The 17975-nt window shown below is 34.6% G+C and overlaps 1 protein-coding gene across 10 annotated transcripts in view; it reads right to left on the bottom strand.

The window, feature by feature from the left end:
• LOC128873947 (peripheral plasma membrane protein CASK) overlaps window positions 1-17975 on the bottom strand; it is a 245848-nt gene that overhangs the window by 18224 nt on the left and 209649 nt on the right. For 6 of the 10 annotated variants that reach the window (XM_054118005.1, XM_054118008.1, XM_054118007.1 and 3 more), the window contains 3 exons: window positions 16860-17051; window positions 15341-15505; window positions 14856-14930 (listed from right to left, as the gene is read on the bottom strand). In XM_054118005.1, coding sequence (XP_053973980.1) covers window positions 14856-14930; window positions 15341-15505; window positions 16860-17051 — 432 coding nt within the window. The remainder of the gene's footprint in view (window positions 1-14855; window positions 14931-15340; window positions 15506-16859; window positions 17052-17975) is intronic. The other 4 variants (XM_054118006.1, XM_054118009.1, XM_054118011.1 and 1 more) reach the window with 1 other exon arrangement.

The following is a 17975-nucleotide window of genomic DNA, read 5'->3' on the forward strand; positions in this document are numbered from 1 at the left end:
CCTGGTATTGTATAGGAAGAATTAAGAAGACGTTGGTGGAGAAACAAGTCATCTCCTACTTTTGGTTACTTGTAGATCAGAAGAATTATTCGAAGCACATAAATTTCTAAGTATTAAAAAAGAATAAATAATGGCCTGCACCTGGTATTATATTATATATAAAAAACAATTAAAGATTTGTGTGTAAATATAACTCCTACCCAAGTTCGGTTACATCTATTCCAGAACATACCCCACTGGGTAAAAACAAGTTTCCTCCAGTTTTATGAAAATTTTAATTTCTGGAGATGATTTGTTCCCACCCTTTCTCTAATTATTGCCAAGTATGAAGTAAAGCTTCCCAACTCTTCTCCTCTGGATAGCGTCGCATAGCGTAACGGTTGCCGTAAACTAAAAACCGCACGGACGTTGATCGGTGCAGAGGGACGACAACATGATTAATCGTAATGTCGGGAACATGTACGTGCGTAAACGAGAAATCGAACTTCATATATATATGCATATTGCGGTTGTCGGCTAACGTTCTACGACAAACAGAGAGAAGAGAATTCACGTTGGAGGTGATGTGCGGACGAATCATGATGTTCCAGCAGTTCGTGCTTTATTATATCTTCGTACAATGCACCGCCGCAATAATACCGTTGCACGTTTTGTTTCCGCCGATGTCGTTTCAGCTTTCGCGTGCAACACTACGTAACAGAGAAATATCACTTCCCAGATACAACGTGGTACAATTCGTTTCTTATCGTTTACATGAGAGACACGTCCGACCGGTGGGGAACACCAGGGTAACTTACGTTTTCGCTATTAGGGCCGTGGCGTCCACCGTCGAGGCTCGTGTTTACCGGGACTTAGAGCGAAACTTAAGCTTTATCTCAACAAGCGAGTATGCATGGATCGTATCGGTTTGTAAAAACGTCGATCGCTGGGATCTTGGATGTTCTAAGCGGCTTGGTAACTAACGCGTCGCACAAAACAGGAATGAACGAAATACTTCTAGGGATTGTAGAATTTATTCGGAAAGCCATCCGAGCTTCCCTCAACTGCTGGTTAAATATTTTCTTTTTTCTCTCCTAAATTTAAAACAAATCTCAAAGTTATCTATTGCATCAGTTGCTCTATTCGCTTGAAATTGTCAGGTTTTAAATATTGTTTTTAAAGTTGATTTATGCCTGTTTTGTGCCGTTCCGTTTGCTATCGCCGAAGCAGTAATAGAACCATCGCGAGTAATGCGAGATTAATCGCGCATACCAGAATCCGTTACATTAGCACTTCTACTTATATATAGTTATAGATATATAATCGATAAACTTTTAAATTTCGTGTAACATTCATATATACTTCTCTTTGACATAATTTACAACGCCTTACAAAATCTAAACACGCCTTACTAAACACTAAACAGACACGTAACGAGAATTGTGGGTAATTTTCGCGGAGTCACGGTCTCATTTTTTGGCCGCGATTTTTATGCGTGTTGCGCGACGAAACGTGTATGGATGCCCGTCGAATCGAACGTCGTACGGCGCAGAAGCTATGTACAAGTACAAAATTATGTAGAAAACCGGGACGTAAACGTCACACTTGTACCCACGAAATCAGAATTCAAATTGAACTGTCTGGCCAGGGAACCTCGGTAAATCAAAAATTCTGATTATTTTTTCGAACGATGCTGATTTACGAAATGGTTCGATACGACAGCTTTCGACCTGTTTTCAGTTCTTAAGGATGAAACTACAATAATGAACCATGATATATATATATCCTTGTTATCATAAAAACGAGTGTATACCAATATACTATTAATCAAGTGTTATTAGTGAGAATTTTAACTTTGAACCTTTTTTAATCATCCTTCTTTTCAAAGGTTGAAGTGTTGTACTAGCTTACTAGTACACATACTAGTGAAGATTGTCTTGTCAAAGTGAAGAATAATTAATGATCACACTTGGCTAATGTTGAAGTAGTTTATCACAATTGCTCTAGGTCAATAGAAGAATTTATTTCGAAACTTTAGGGACCCGAATATTTATATTCTTTGATTATTCTCTAACGATATTGTGTTCTATAATGCACATATATTTCAATCTGGTACTGTACAATTTGTTTACTGGTTCCAAAATGCATTTATATGATTTAATCACGATTACTTTTCGTAACATTACATTTTAACTTTGTTTAATCATCATGGTGGCTAATTACTGTGTTCCATATTTCTATTAACATGTACATGAAAAATTATTTGCTATTACGTATATAGCTGTGTTTATTAATTAGCGAGGCTCTTTCAAGTGTGCATACATGCCCCAAAAAATTATTCCAGTGAGTTTCCGAAATACGAAAAACATAAATTAAGATAACATTTTTCTCTCTGCAGTTTTCGTGCCTGGAAATTTATTTTCGTAAATCCCGAAAAGAGTTGTATTCGGTCTTTCATAGACAGAACAACTTGTAATCATTTACAAGCCTGTAATTTGTATAATTAAGAATCGTAAGGATAATAAATATTTGATTATTTCGAAATGGTATAAAACGGAGTATAATGAACATCAATTTTTGATCTCGACTACAATAATTGGCCACTGTTTCTTCACATTGCTTACATTAACTTTTCAACAATAAAAGCAAGAACTGAAAATTGGTTAAAAATAAATTTCACCTGATGTTCTCGTATCGAACCAATTTATAAACGAGAAAAATGTTCAAAAATCAGAATTTAGAGATTATTCGTACTGACAATGTATAGCATTCCCTGTTTTTTTTTCGTTTCTTTTTTGGTGCAAATTGAGATTAAAATAGAAAATGGATCGAATGCTAATACGCCTGACGATTGGTTAAGAATCTAGTGTCACGATCATTGAAGATTGCTTGACAGCTTTTTGATCACGTATCGCGTGATTAACGTTTGTGTTTCAGGTACGAGGGAAGTAGAACGTTTACATTACAATAATTGTTACAGCGATCGTCGTTGTTGCATCTACATGAAAACGACTGGTCGGACTCCCTGAGAACGTATTAACGTATAGGCTCGCGAAACACAATCGGTGCGAACAAAGAACGTTTATAGGATTCGTCGCACTTCGCTACCCTCAGCTGCATGTTCAGAAATATTTGCAAAATTCGGTGGCATTCGTCGCTGGAACCGTTGGAATTTCGTTCGCGTTTAGGGTGCGTGATGACCGTGACCAGATGCGTATGGTTTCGGATTAAATAGGGACACTCGTGCGATGCTCGACCGTTTTGCGAAAGAAAATAAAATTCTGAATATTTATAAAATTATCCGAATCAGTGCTTAGGACATTCAATTCAATTCTTTCTTTGCAAAGCTGTAAAATACTTCCTTCGTTTAAAGTTAATAAATGTTATGAAAACATTGCTTGTTTGCATTAAAATATTGTAAGATAATTTCTACTTTGGAGTAAATAAAAAAAAGATAAATATCTTCTTGTTGAGTTCAAATTTTTTTAATTCAAGGTTATAACAAACAAATAAACTTTCATTTCTAGAAATACAATTTTTACTAGGGAACTTTGATAGGCAAACAAACGAAAAAAAAGTATAACAAATTCTAAACTTTGTATAGAGTAATTAAACTTTCTCAAAAATCATAACACATTATCAAAAATATCTACTGAATCATTGGCAACCCATTCGAATGATTGATGCAACTAAATTAGGAAAAGAAACAGAAAAATTATTTATCGAAGTTAAATTTTACATTATTTACATTCATGCCTAAGTGCATCATCAGTAAGCTGACCACTTCTTTCTCAAAAAATCAATCGAGTACGCATCGCGTCGTGCAGGAGATGAACGTTATCGAGAGGGTCAGAAATTATCCGTTCCGTCCCGACTGATCGATCGATCGCGATATGCGCTGACCAAAAACCACAATGTAAAAGAACTGGTATATATATGTGTGTCGGTTCAAAAAGGAAAGCTTCAACGTTTGCAAAGATGTCCTTCATGCAGGTGAGGGTATAATGAGGGGTGTAACAAAAGCTTCTTTACGACAAAAAACAACAAACAACATTCCAACACATGTTGTAACGAAAGGTGCATTCCTTACGTAACTCGATCGCAAGATTACTTCTCTATCAGTACAAGGTGGCCAACTCAACGGTGAGAAAATAATAAAATCGTAATAGATATAGACAGACAGAAAGAGAAATATAAAGAGTACTTAAAAAGAAAAAAAAACAGAATGAGAGGAAGATACATAAGTTGTCCCACTTAACTTGACTCGTAGACTAGAAAAGCAGCTACGTAGGGACCACGAAAGCATTGTATGTTGCGTGAATGTTTATTGACACCAGGTACGTACATTTTATACGTATTCAGGTTTAAGACGAGTTGAACGTCGAAGAAATGTTGCTGTAGTTCGCAAACTCCTTTTAATGTTATAGTGTTGCATGGGTCAAAATGCAGCGCGGCCCGCAAAATGTAGGATCCTTGATCGGAGAATGTGTTTGTTTATAAAAAAAGGAAATCGAAATAGAGCAATAAACTTTTCCCTCGATAGGATTCGTTTCGGAGAAAATCGATATTTAATCATTGAATACGATCTGGCTAATATGTCTGACCATAGCTGGATGTATCTACTGATTTCTACTGGAATACTAGCGCACAGTAGAATTGAGCAGCAGTGGTCAGACACGTGAGAGAAGTACCGAATGACAGCCGGAGCCCACGCAACGTGGAAATTAATTCCTTCGCAATCAGTTTCATCACATATTTTTATCAACTTTATCATGTAGAATCACTCCTTGATAATTATTTCCATATTTTGCAGGACACTCTGTGCGTAGCTCGATGTAGACTTCAAGATCAGTGATTTTAAAACTTTTCAATGTTTCTGAGGTTCTATAAAATGTGGCATTAACAATTAAAAGGTGATTTCTCATAAAAAAAGTAGATTGGAAATATACAGTACGATTTTGTAGTGTGAGACTTTGTGTATCAGGAAATCGATTTTGAAAATGCATGAGGCCCACATGCTGTTGAATATAACTTTACTAATGTGTTTGTTTATTGATCATTAGGTCTACTTGTGTTGATGTAAACACTTATAGCAGGTCCTTTTTTCTGTCGATATTATAATCACCTAACCTAAGTAATCGACAGACACATTAGCTAAATCGTATTCATTAAAATCGTCTACGAGATTAAAAATCTCGAACTTCGAGATCATCAATCTTGGCATTGAAAAGTTTTAAATATCGTCTTTGTCGCAAGTTCGAAAGCATTGTGTCATCATCGGCGGGAAGGGAGACATATCGGGTGTTCAAGTGAAATGGGGCACTTGATACATTCTGATAGAAATAGATTAATAGAAATATGAAAAAGGGTCGGGAGGGAAAATAGAGAAACATGCAAACGCGCCGTGGACTCGAAAGCGCCGATCAAAGCGTTTTGTTACACCGCTCGACTACTCGACTCCGCCTTCTTTTTGTCTGTTTTTGTTAATCTCACGTGTTACAGACACGGCAATTGCGCTTAATTATCCTGCTGGCAGCGGATCTGCCACGCTTCGTTGTTTCGCTGCGCTGCACGCGACATTCGTTGGAACGAGACAAGTCGCAAACTTCGGAACTCGTCAGCCGGTGATTCAGAACTCACGTCGATGTCGAAAACGCTATTACGGGCTCGTATTTACTGTCCCCTGTCACGACGTGACAACATATGCCGCGATTTCGCGTGAATCGTGAATTCACGGCTGATTAAAATTCAGGTACGAACTAAAACGTGCGGGTCTACCTGTGTCTGTGTTCGTGTTATTATGCTGTCGTTTTACGTATACGTGTATGGGGGTCGAATTTCATACGTGTTTGTCAATAACGCAACATAATTTGGTTTGTGAAACCAAAAATTGGGGGGGGGGGGTGAATGCAGAGATGAACGAAATTTTATTAGTTGAATATGTTGGTGATAGGTCAATTTCAAATTGTTTGTTGTGAAATATTTCGTTTCATAGTTAAATTCATAATAATCAATGAGATGGAGTCCATTCATAATACGGAAATATTGATGTAGGTAGCAATTCTGTCCATCTCTGGATGAAAGTGATTCTTCACGAGAAAGAAAGTCGAATCTGCATTCTACAAATTTTCTAGCGAATCATCGTTTTTTTCTTAATCTTTTTCTTTCGGAAAAGTGACTTTAAAGATCGTTATTTTTCATTATTGAAAAAGAGATCATAAAAGTAACTAAATAATAATCATGTTAATATTTTTTATTTTTGACAAATATCTCTTTTTCAAAGTCATTTTTCTTGAAAACGATGCCTCGTATTGAAAAATTTAATTTTACAGTTTTGACATAATTTTAAATGGAGAATCACACCCAGGTCGATTGTACTACGAGTCAGGTCACATTTTGGTGATAGTACTGATTTACATTAAATGAAATATCGGTTGACAACATGGTACTTGGAGTTCTTCAAAATCGCATCTATTTATAGTATCGGGAGCTTGATTCGTACAGAATTTCAGCATTCGAATTTTTCAAAATTGTAAATGATGGTAGAAGGAAACAACATTATTGTTTTTTAAATATTCTGTTATTTTGAATACGATAAACCAGTAAAGGAATTTGATTTACTCTTTGCAAATATTATTATTAAATATATGGATGAGAGATACTGTCTAGTAGTGAGAAATTCTTGTTTTTTTACTATTCTGTTACTTTTAGTATAATAAATTAAATAAATTTAATATGTTTGCTCGTTAAAGTTTCTAAATCGCATTCAATGCGTATCATTAAAGTAGAAACAATTAAAACTTTTGATAGTAAATAATTGTCGAAACAATGTACTATCAACCGCTTCTCAGATGAACATTTTTAATATTCCACTAAAATCGTCGACTGTCAATGCTTTCAAAATAATTCATAACAAATGGCTAAAATTTTGTATAAATTTGTTCTCGATATTATGAATAAATGCTGTAAATCTAAAAAGTAATTTAACAAAAAGAGTGGAAGGCGTTAAGGTGAGCAATATTGTATGGAACAGTTTCCAAGCTCAAATGAGTGTTACGCGATGCTGGGAACTGCTTGAAGTAATCGTCTGTGTGGAATAATTTTCGCAATAATATCTGTCATGTACTTTCATTATTTGCAAATGTGCAGGGGGTATTTATTCGAGTACGAAGCAAACGAAACTTGATAAACACGATACAAAATAATTTTTCGAAAATGATTCTGTGATATAAACATTACGTTTCACCAAATTCTCAGTAAATTAGAAATTCCATAATTTTCTATGTATTGGGCACTTAGACGATAAAAAGAATGTACAGTTCAACACAACCATTGTTTTAGCAAATGTAATTCTCATACTTTCACATCTTTAACATTCATTCGGTTTATTCCAATGTTAATATCACATTACGCTGCGATTAATTAACTATTTGCCCAGCACCGGCATTATGTTTTCACAAAATTTCAATTAAATTCATTTATCAATTCCCTCGCTCACATTTTATCACAAAATCATCTTTTCCCATGCTACTCGAGATAAACACATTAAACAACGAACATATTCTATGTAAATGTATATACATATATATACACACACGTATACGTGAAGTGGAAGAGGGGATAGTATTAATCGTGTTTCTTTGTTTACGATGTGCGTTTCAAATTTGCAAAATATTCATAGAATGTACCGGATTATATACATTTTTTTTTTATTCATAAACAGGAACGAATGTCGTTATGAAACAAAAATTGCAAATTAAAGTATGAGTGAAATTTGTGTTCAATTTGTCGCAAATTTCTGCAGATTTTGCAATCTCGCAGAAGGCGTCGTTCGAAAACAATATGGGCAAATTCGTGACAGAAAACTTGTTCACTTTCCACCTAGGCAATCGTCACGAATGAGAGTCGTATGAAAAAGTAAATTGCTATAATCGTGGAAATGAAATCTTTCGTGGTGAGAGTTCGCGTAAAGCCGCGTTTCTACTCGTTAAACGTGCAACGCAGAACAAACTCGAAGCACTTGGAAGTGGTCACTTTTAATAGGAAAATGAGAAGATTACTGTTGTGGCAAATTGTTGTTGTGTAAGTATCACCAGTCCACGTTTCTAATCTTAGAAATGTATGTTCAGTTTCAAAATAGTCCAAGTTTAGTTTAAACTTTTCTACATTAATCACATTTACATGCTTGCTACATTATATGCAGTTACACAATACTGTAGAGTATGTTGATTCATTAAATATACACCATAGGTGTAATTATTCTGTAACGTATATAAACACAAATTTGTAATATTTTCGAAATATATTCCTTACAGTCATTACAAATACACTGGTAAAAGTAACTAAATTAATAAATGAATGAGAATTGTTAAAATAATACTGAAGTTAAATCAAAGAATCGTAGCATCCTATAGGGCCTCAGCATTGTAAATTTTGACACGAGTAAAAATACAAATTTTTCGTAGACAAATTTATCTTTTTTAAACAAATTTCATATTAAGAACGACCTTCCTCAAATAAACAAGAGTGTACTGTGTCGCACGTTACACGTGTGGAAATGCGATCAGGGCCTAAAATGGCCACCGCGCCTCCGAAAGTTCTACGCGGTGCTCAGCACGTGTGGGAACGCGGCTTAACACAACTATATATAGGATACTGTGAAATAACATCTATATTAAGCTGAAAAATGAATAATCTTGATTTTTATATGAGTGACTGTTCGAACACAGAGAAGGAAATCCAAGTGCGACACAAAAAATTCTTCATAAGTATTCTATAATTAAAAAAAATTCCATGTTTCATAAATTAACATTTCTCTTCTCGGTCCACGAAGCAGTAAATTAGTTTGTGAGTTGGGTTCCAGAATTTACTTGTATTTATAATAAAAAATTTGTTACGTGTCAGTGTAATATATTCGTGATTTATACGTTTATACGTTTGTGTATCTGGCGCTGTGTGTGTGTGTGTGTGTGTGTGTGTGTGTGTGTGTGTGTGTGTGTGTGTGTGTGTCGGGAAACGCGTGAAAACCTTCTTCTATTGGCTACGCTTAATTGAACATCTGATTAGCTTCAGAATACAGACTGATTTTACTAAACGAAAGCTTGGTCCTTTCCTACTGTACGCGTCATTTATCATGGGGACGAGGCATCGCATTCGATTAACTATGCGCACTTTGGAGTTCGTTAGCGAGTAATTGAAAGAGTCATTTGTAAGGTAGAAGTGGCACGAATAAATCGTGGCTGGCTTAATTTCAGAAGTCTGCATCTTGCTCCGCGCTCTGTCTATTCTTTGCTGAATTTATGGCGCTGCCAGTATTTGATACTTCATCGTCGAATAAAATTTACTTTGCGAACCAAGCGAACTATCGACTTAAACTTTAATAGTTTCTTAATTCGAGACTGTCATATCTTGCTAATTAACATTCCAATAGATGTTTGTATTATTTATTATAGAATTCGAATATATATTGTATAGTCTGTACAACACTTCAACGATAATTCCGCGTTAAACAATCCTGAGTGAGTACACATTTGGGAAAACTTGGATTTAAAAAGATGCAAGCTTAAATAGTCATGTGACAACTTGAAGGGGGTACACGCAATTGTCATAGCCAACATTTAATAAAAAATTTTTAGAAGATTTATATACATATTTTCATCCGAAACAAAGAATAATTGTACAGTTCAGGAAATGAACTTAATATATAGATTTTTTGGTTAAGATATAATTTGAGAACGTCTCATTTGAATCATACCAAACAAATTATTGGCCATTTTTAAATATATCATAACACAGTAATTTATATATGAAGTTTAATATTTATACTGTAAAATTCCATTTTGTTTGGGATTCAAATAGAGAAAAAAATTCTTGAATTTCAACTGTGACAATTACAACCTCCTTCAAGTGTTGTGTTACTTTTGCTCTCTTATTAGTATGTGAATTAGTATTGTTATTGTAAGGAACCAATACTGCACACAATTACAATTGTAAACGAAAACGCACAACAAGGTTACACTAATGCTTACAAATTGGTGCTTCATCCTTTGAGCATTGTCTTGAGGAAACCGTGGAACTTTCATCTTCCAAGATATCAAAATTAAAGGATTTCTCGCTTAAACTATCTGCGTTGACCCAGTTTCGTTTCTTTCAGCAATTCAATTTCCAGTAAATCGAAATTCGATACAATTCCATCGTTTTGTAATGCTTATCGATTCATGGAGCACATCCGTTCCCTCGTTTCGCGTTTTGGGATAATTAGGGGGTACCAGAAGCCACGGGGATTCGATACCGATGGAACAATGAGGTTCAGTCAACAAGTAATTTCCAATAGGTACGTCAATTGGTACAAATTGCCACGTAATAACGAAATTGTTACCGCTGAAACGACAATTCTGGAAAACAAACCTGCTCGTCTGGATTAGTGTTCTCTCGCGCAGAATAGTTCAAATCAAAGAACGATGCAACGAACAATTGTGGAAATTGTTGCAGAATAATTACTTTTTTTTTGTATTCTGACGCCAAGTTATTGGCTGTTTCAAGTCGCTACACAGACATCTGGACGGAAATGAGGTTTAGAAAGGGATTCTAATCCTCTAAATTATTGATAGAATCTATAGGCTAATTATGTTTTGCCTACAAGACTTTCATCAGACTTTCATAGACAGAAATCAGCTTCATAATAGAGGATGGTGAAAAGTTGTAGCGATTTTCAGTGTATTTCCTAGCAAGTTTCTTGGTGGATAGTATGAAAACACACGTTAGTGAGAGAATTAAAACCAAATCTCGATAACGTAATCTGTAGTACGTAGTACAGGCTGAAGACTTCTGAACGTACCTTTTATTTCAATTACATAACTTTTTTGGAGTCAAGTGTTAACTTTCCTCAATGGGCGGAAAGTATGAGTACAATGCAAGGACAAATTATAGACAAAGAATTCATATTATTTTCCGAGTTCCAACAATCCCTTCTGTCATCTGTGTCTAATAGTTTTCTATTAACGTAGAGTTCTATAGACAATTCATACAATGTAGTCTAACAGACAGCATTCTATCGAAATACCTTACAAAATTGTAACACAGAGTTCTTCTAAGACTACACGACCAATATATGCGGGCCACGAAAAATCATTTGTATCGTCAATTGTATTTTTATATCCACGCCATTAATAAACATTCTGCGCGATTGCCGTGCAATGCAAGTTAGGCAACTTTATTCCGTGACCAAGTATCCTCAATTCTAGGGATTAAGTTACATTTACTACTTTTAATCTATATAGTCTAATGGTCAATTCCCAAAGCATTTCATGGGCAATGTCGTGGGAAAGAGACAACCTAAATACAATATCGATTTTGGCGATTCTGGCATCGTTCAATTATGCTAATATGAGTTCATCTCTATAGAAACTTTTAGAGAAATTTCTGAAAAGGGTTTGAGTGCCAAAATCAAACGTTTCAACTAAAAATTCTTAATTGACACTCAGTCTCCTTTATATTTTCACTCTACTGCCATTACTCTAACGATGAGACTGTACATGACATTGACTGCACCTGACTGACGATGAGTAAAAAGTGTAGCTACTTGTTGTTAAAATATAGAATTGATAAAGCAGTCTTACAAAGTTTGCTAACTAGAAATTATCACAAACACAGGGACCAGCAAATATACTAAATGGATAAATAAATGGAACTGGTTAATATTACGTTGTTAATAAATTACATATTTGTATAAAATATATATAAATATTATAACATATATTATAAAGTACAATTATATTATAATATTATGATATATATATATATATTTTTGATAAATACAAAATACGAAAGCACAGCAATTCCATTAACAATAGCACCTATTACTGAAACCTTACATAATATTTTAGTCGATGGCACCTGTACAAGCGAACAGCAATCCCAAACGTACAGTCCAATAACGATCCAGTTGAAGCTTGGAACGATAACAGGGATAGAATTTACAATTGAAACTTGGATCTTGAATTGGGGTCTTTGGAGTTGGTGCTTACAAGTTCAACTATCGACACGTCGAAGAACTACCTAATTGCTTAACTACGTTATACGCCGCAACACCTCGGGTATATTCCACGTTGAATCAAAACATCAAGAATCCTAGCGCACAAAGTACACGCTAAGCTACCGTACGAATCGTCTTCTACGCTAAACCTACCGTAGAACTTGGCGTGAAACTATGTGTACTTCATAGAACTATTAGCACAACTACCTAAGTTCCAATCCAATTACGTTCGAATCGCTCTCGACCGCCCAAATAAAAGAGTAGATGCATAGAAAGCGATAGAAGTTCCTAGAGAATCGTTTACACGTGAGAAATCGAGCGTATCTACCAACGTCTGCGACCTAATCACCGACCGAAACTTCATTCTTGATCTTTATTAAAAGACGACTAGATCACTCCGAAGGTCTTGGAAAGTGTATGTACGTGGAGCATCACGTAAGGATCTAATTAGGCTAACATTTTAGAGAAATTAGTCTTTTGGAACGGTGACTTTCCGAGGAAGCATTTTCGTGTAATTTGCTTAAAATTTAGTTTTCTATCTAAGTTTAGGGTATATTGTATAGTATCATTGTAGAACACCAAGAACTAGACAGAAATAATTAAGTTTCAGAAAATTGGCGAGTTTTAAAGATTATAGAGATAAATATGTTTGTGAGACTATGAATATATTACCATATGGTTGGTTAGACCGTGTCTGGTTATTGAAAAGAAAAGCATCTACAAGGGATCATCCAAATAATGTCCACGCTCTTGAAGATAGGAAAAATATTAATTCTTAAAGAAATGTCTTATGGCAATACATTTTTGTAGTAAGTAAAAGCCTGAAGAATATTTCGAGGTCACTCTATTTTTTTCTTAACGTTATTATTAACTTATACTACATGCTTTCGAAATTTTAAAGCGAACGAGATGAGTATATAGCTCGCATCTCAGCAGATTTGTAGATCACAGTGCGTTCTGTTAGATCTAACAACGCTAATATCATTGTTGATAAATTGTACATTGTTATCCTATGTATCTCGTAAAAAATAAAATCAAAAGTAGGTTTTCATACAACTCGACTACGCAAGCACTATGTACAAGATTCAATGGCAAGAAAAAAATTAATACAGATTGAGAAATAATAGAAATATGTACTAAAATTTAAAAGAAATACACAATTGTTTGACAGAAATTAAATAAAAAATGTATAAAATGTCCCATTTAAATGGAAACGAAAGATTAAACTACAGACTTTTTTTTAAGTAGGTAAATACTTTCAAGTAATTAAAATAATTTTTCCCGAGAACGAAAGAATGCACACAAATTTTGTTTACATTTTCGAGTTATATTTTCATGTAGTATCACTTTTTTCTTACTAATCTAGATACTGCACGAAATTTTATATATATCCTAGAACCGAATTGCGGCAAGAAATCCAATATGCTGCTTTGAAAGCATGCAGAATATTCAAAGTAATAAAAGTACATTGGCACTAGGTCACCTATCTAAAACCCTTAGTAAATACTCTCCAATAAATCTTTAATGTTGGAACAAAATATATTAAACGAGATAATGGACAAATAATTAAATTTTCTTTTAGATCAGGATTTTAAGTGACAGAATTTTGTGTAACAGAATATAATGTAAAAACCATGTCCTATACTGATCAGTATTTAGATTATCAATGTTGTATTTTTCATTTACAGCTATTACGAAAACGTTACAGTATATTTATTTTAAGTATACATATGCAATTGTTTCTGAAATTAATGAAGATACAAGAAGGTTGTTCGAGTTGAAATTCAATACAACTTGAATTTCTGGGATCATAATTTGTAGAGATTATGCGAATGGCTATGACTCGTGGAAATGAATTCAGTTTTTTCCACATTCTAAATAAAGAACTACTGTGACTAAATTTTTTGGAAACATTTTGTAAATGATTAAAGAAGAATATATAACATTTTCCAGCAAGATATATTGAATAAAAATGTTTTCTAAGCCTTAACAAAAGTTAAGATGACACTAAAATCTGGAAATAATTAATTTAAAAAATTACATATTACCATCGGCAGTAAACAACTCCTCCACCTTTTTTGCACCCTCCATAGTTCGAGAAACAATTGCAATAGTAAAATGAAAATGACCATACCGCACTCTTTAGATTCATTAAATATTTTCGAGTCATAGAATTTTCTTGCATGACCGCCAACTTAATTTGTCTCAAATACAATTACCCTCAAACTTCATCTTCTATTCTATAACAGTATTACAACTATTCCTAGTAATTGATCAATAAGTTTGCCAAACCAGTCAAAGAGCTTCCAAGAAGAAAATATCAACAGCCCCCACTTTAGAACAAACAATAAGGATTATTGTCGTTACAAAAATCGCAACTGTATATTCAACACATAAACTAACTAATCTTTGAAACTGGTATACGTGCCACGCAACGTAATACCACTAGAAATGATTTCTAACCTTCCAAAGGTAAGAAGAAGAACGCTGAAGCCTACCCAACAACAAAACAATGTTAATATCTACTTAAACGGGCGTCAGTAAAGCTATGAAGACCTATCAGTGACCTATCAGAGCCTATCGTTTAAGATTTCCGCGATCTGAGAGCCGACAACGGGTTAAGCCGCCGTCTGGGCGTACTCTCGGTTGAAGAGGCGGCACTTTTGTTTTTCGAAGGCTTAGACTTACTCTTCTCCTTGCTCGTCGTAGCCGAAGAGGTTTTCACTGATTTCCCGGACTTACTTGCAGCAGCGTCCGAGCTGGTGCTCGTTGACACTGTCGCGGTTGTGACTTTAGTTACTGTAGTGAGGTTCTGGGATTGGGTTTGGGGTTTAGGGCTTACTTGTACCTCACAGGGTGGTGGCGCGCTCCTGTAAGATGGCACGATTTTGAAGGTGACTGATCCTCGTGCTTCACGCTGCAACAGAAATCGTATTTCTTAACGACGTAAAGCTTTTTACGTACAAGTGGAAGTACCAAGTAATAAGCAGACATACACTTGTGTCTCATAAAATCGATTTTCTCAAAACCTAATGCTCCTATCAACAAATTGTATTTCACATTTTTTATATATTAGGTTGTCTCAAAGATTTCTTTCGCGACTTGCCCTTAGTTATTTTGTGTGACAGTGTTTATATAAATACACAAACTTAGCGTTTAGATCTTGATGTTCTAACAGTGATTGAGCAAAATGGATTATACAGAATTCAGTCATGCAACATAAAACATAAAATATTAATAAAACGGAAGAAACCAAAAAGGAATCTATGCTTAATTGTTTCGAGTTTGTGACCACTCTGTTCGTCATCTATCATTAACTATACTCACGAGTATTTTTTGCAAGGCATTGATAGATTGATTGGCCACTGATATCCCGTTAATTTCTCTAATCTCGTCACCAACGTGAAGAGTCGCTTGTCTATGTATCATGCCACCGTGCATAATTCGTGCCACCACGCACTTTCCATCTGCGTTCATTTTTAAAGTGATTCCCTGTAAACAGACAAACAATTTCTTGCTACATTATGAATTTTTATATCATTCAGTGGGATATTCTTTGCTCGTGGAAAACACGAGAGGGAGGCACACACAGAAATAAACTTCTGTTGGAAAAGTGAAGGAATAAACGTTACTGAAACTTCAAGGAGCATTATACAAATGAAGTTATTTGAAGTAGTAAACTCAATAATTTCTTCGCCGAGAAGTCACGTCTTTTAATAAGGAACATCGACAAAATACCTGACATCAATTTTTCTAAAACTCTGTGAGTTTGCACATCAGCCAGAAAATAAACAACACATATTTTCTTATCTGCGGAAATTCGAGTTTAAGGGGTAGAACTACCCTAGAAAGTTTTACCCCTGTAATGATACCGTGAAACATATTGGAGGCGTAGGGAAGTTTTTTAATCAAAGTCTACATGGTTTTTGACGCAATATAACGTGGCTATGTGCCAGTGAAAAGGCTAATATAATAAACAAATTGCTTTCACAGGTTTCCTTTTCAATGTGTATGAGAATAAAACAGTAGGTTACTTTTATTTGATATTAGCTGAGAAAATTCCTCTTAATGTTTCTACAGAATTCTACAAAGGAATTTTAAAACTATTTTTTTACTCAATCCTACATAATCCTTTGTTGTGTTCAATAAAATAATTTAAAGAAACACTTGAAATTTTTGCAATTATTAGTTCAAAACTATTTGTCGACCTACAATGTTTTTTTTCGACGAAACTTGCTCAGCTCAACATGTAAAATCATGTCGGTCTGAAAGTTACGTATTCAACAATTTTCGAAAAATGTTCAGGTCCAGATAAAACCTCACGTTATGATATATGTATGTGGTGAAATAGCATTCATAGTGGAGTTCCATAAAAGTTTATTTGAATAATATAAAAGAACGAGCGGATGAGAATATTTGTTCGTTATGTAAACAGTGAAATTGTTTTCTTCATATGTGTATACATATGTGTGGTGTGTTTGAATGTGGTCTTGTGATTTTTGCACAATGCATACATGGAATGTGTACTATAAAAATACCAGACTTTTTCTCATAGACGTAATCGATATTGTTCTTTTTGGAACTATATAACTTTTGTTCGCCAACTTTTATTACAATTCAATTAAATAAAAGTTCTATTTAAATTATGATGTAATTATAAGTTCAACGGAATAAAAATTATTAAATGAAATGATATTGTAAATAATTAAATACATTATATAAAATTAAGGGTACAGTGGAAATTAAACAAATTGTATATTGGTAATTCTAAAGATGATTACAAGTAAGTGGTTGGCATACTTAATTGCCCTTTTTAATAAATGAGGCATTATTGCGATTATCTTACCATTGGCTCATCGGTGTTTTTCTGGAACTGGACAAGTCTTACGCGCGTTACGTTTTCGAGGTCCAGATCACCATTCTGTCCCTCGAGATCGTCACCACCGTTCAGATAAGGAAGAAGAGGCGGTGGCGTTACCCTAGTGGCTTCTTCGCCGTAAACTTCGTGTCCAGCTACGTCGTGCGCTTGCAGGAGCGCCTGCAACAAAGAACAAAAAATTGCGAATTAAAACATGCTATCCAGAATAAAATATTCACAAATGCTTAATTTGAAATTTAGTAACGTTGAAAATAGTAAGCTTACCATTCAGTTTATAATTTTAATTATATATTTATGTGTGGCCTGAAGATGAAGAAATATGGCTTATTTATGAACGATAATTAGGTATTTATAAATGGAAATGTTTAAAATAATTTATTTAACTTGATTAGGAAGCCAGCAGAAATTTAATTTCTATCATTTGTAAGTTTCAATATATTTAATAACTGTCATCTTCAGCGCAGTCGGTATGGAACGAGTCCTCGAAATTTCGTAGCTCTCAAGAAGCAAACATTGGTGATGACACGTTTCATCAAACCGCTCCCTTGATTGCGACACATAGGTCCTTCTATCGTTCGAAACAAGCTATTTGCTCAGGACGTACGAATTTGTGGTTGAATCGTGGCCTTGGTGCTCCAAGTTTCTAACTCCTATCTGGACACGTTCCAAACCGCAAACTTCTGCAAACTGCCTCAATTATACGACTGAATTCAACTAATTCTTAGGGGTAGTCCATCGCTAGCTTCAATTATACAAATCGCCAAAAGTATCAAGTCAGGCTCGAAAAAGTAATCCGACTTTCAACATGAATTTCATTTTACTTTGGTATCCAAAGTTTTTGCAAGATTTAAATACAAAACTTAATAATTTATCAGTGCTATAGAATGTTAAATACTATCAAATTTTGTATTTAACGTAAACGTTAAATCGGCCTAACATCGTATAAGAAATTACACTTCAATAAATGTTTCAAATATACCAAACATTTAAATAAATATAAGGACAACTGTGTTATAGTAGTGATGGATAAACAATGGAAATTTGTCTTCGCTTCAATGAACTGAACGTGCTTTGAAAGTTTGG

The sequence above is a fragment of the Hylaeus volcanicus genome, chromosome 3, assembly GCF_026283585.1.
Source record: "Hylaeus volcanicus isolate JK05 chromosome 3, UHH_iyHylVolc1.0_haploid, whole genome shotgun sequence".
Classification (NCBI taxonomy): domain Eukaryota; kingdom Metazoa; phylum Arthropoda; class Insecta; order Hymenoptera; family Colletidae; genus Hylaeus; species Hylaeus volcanicus.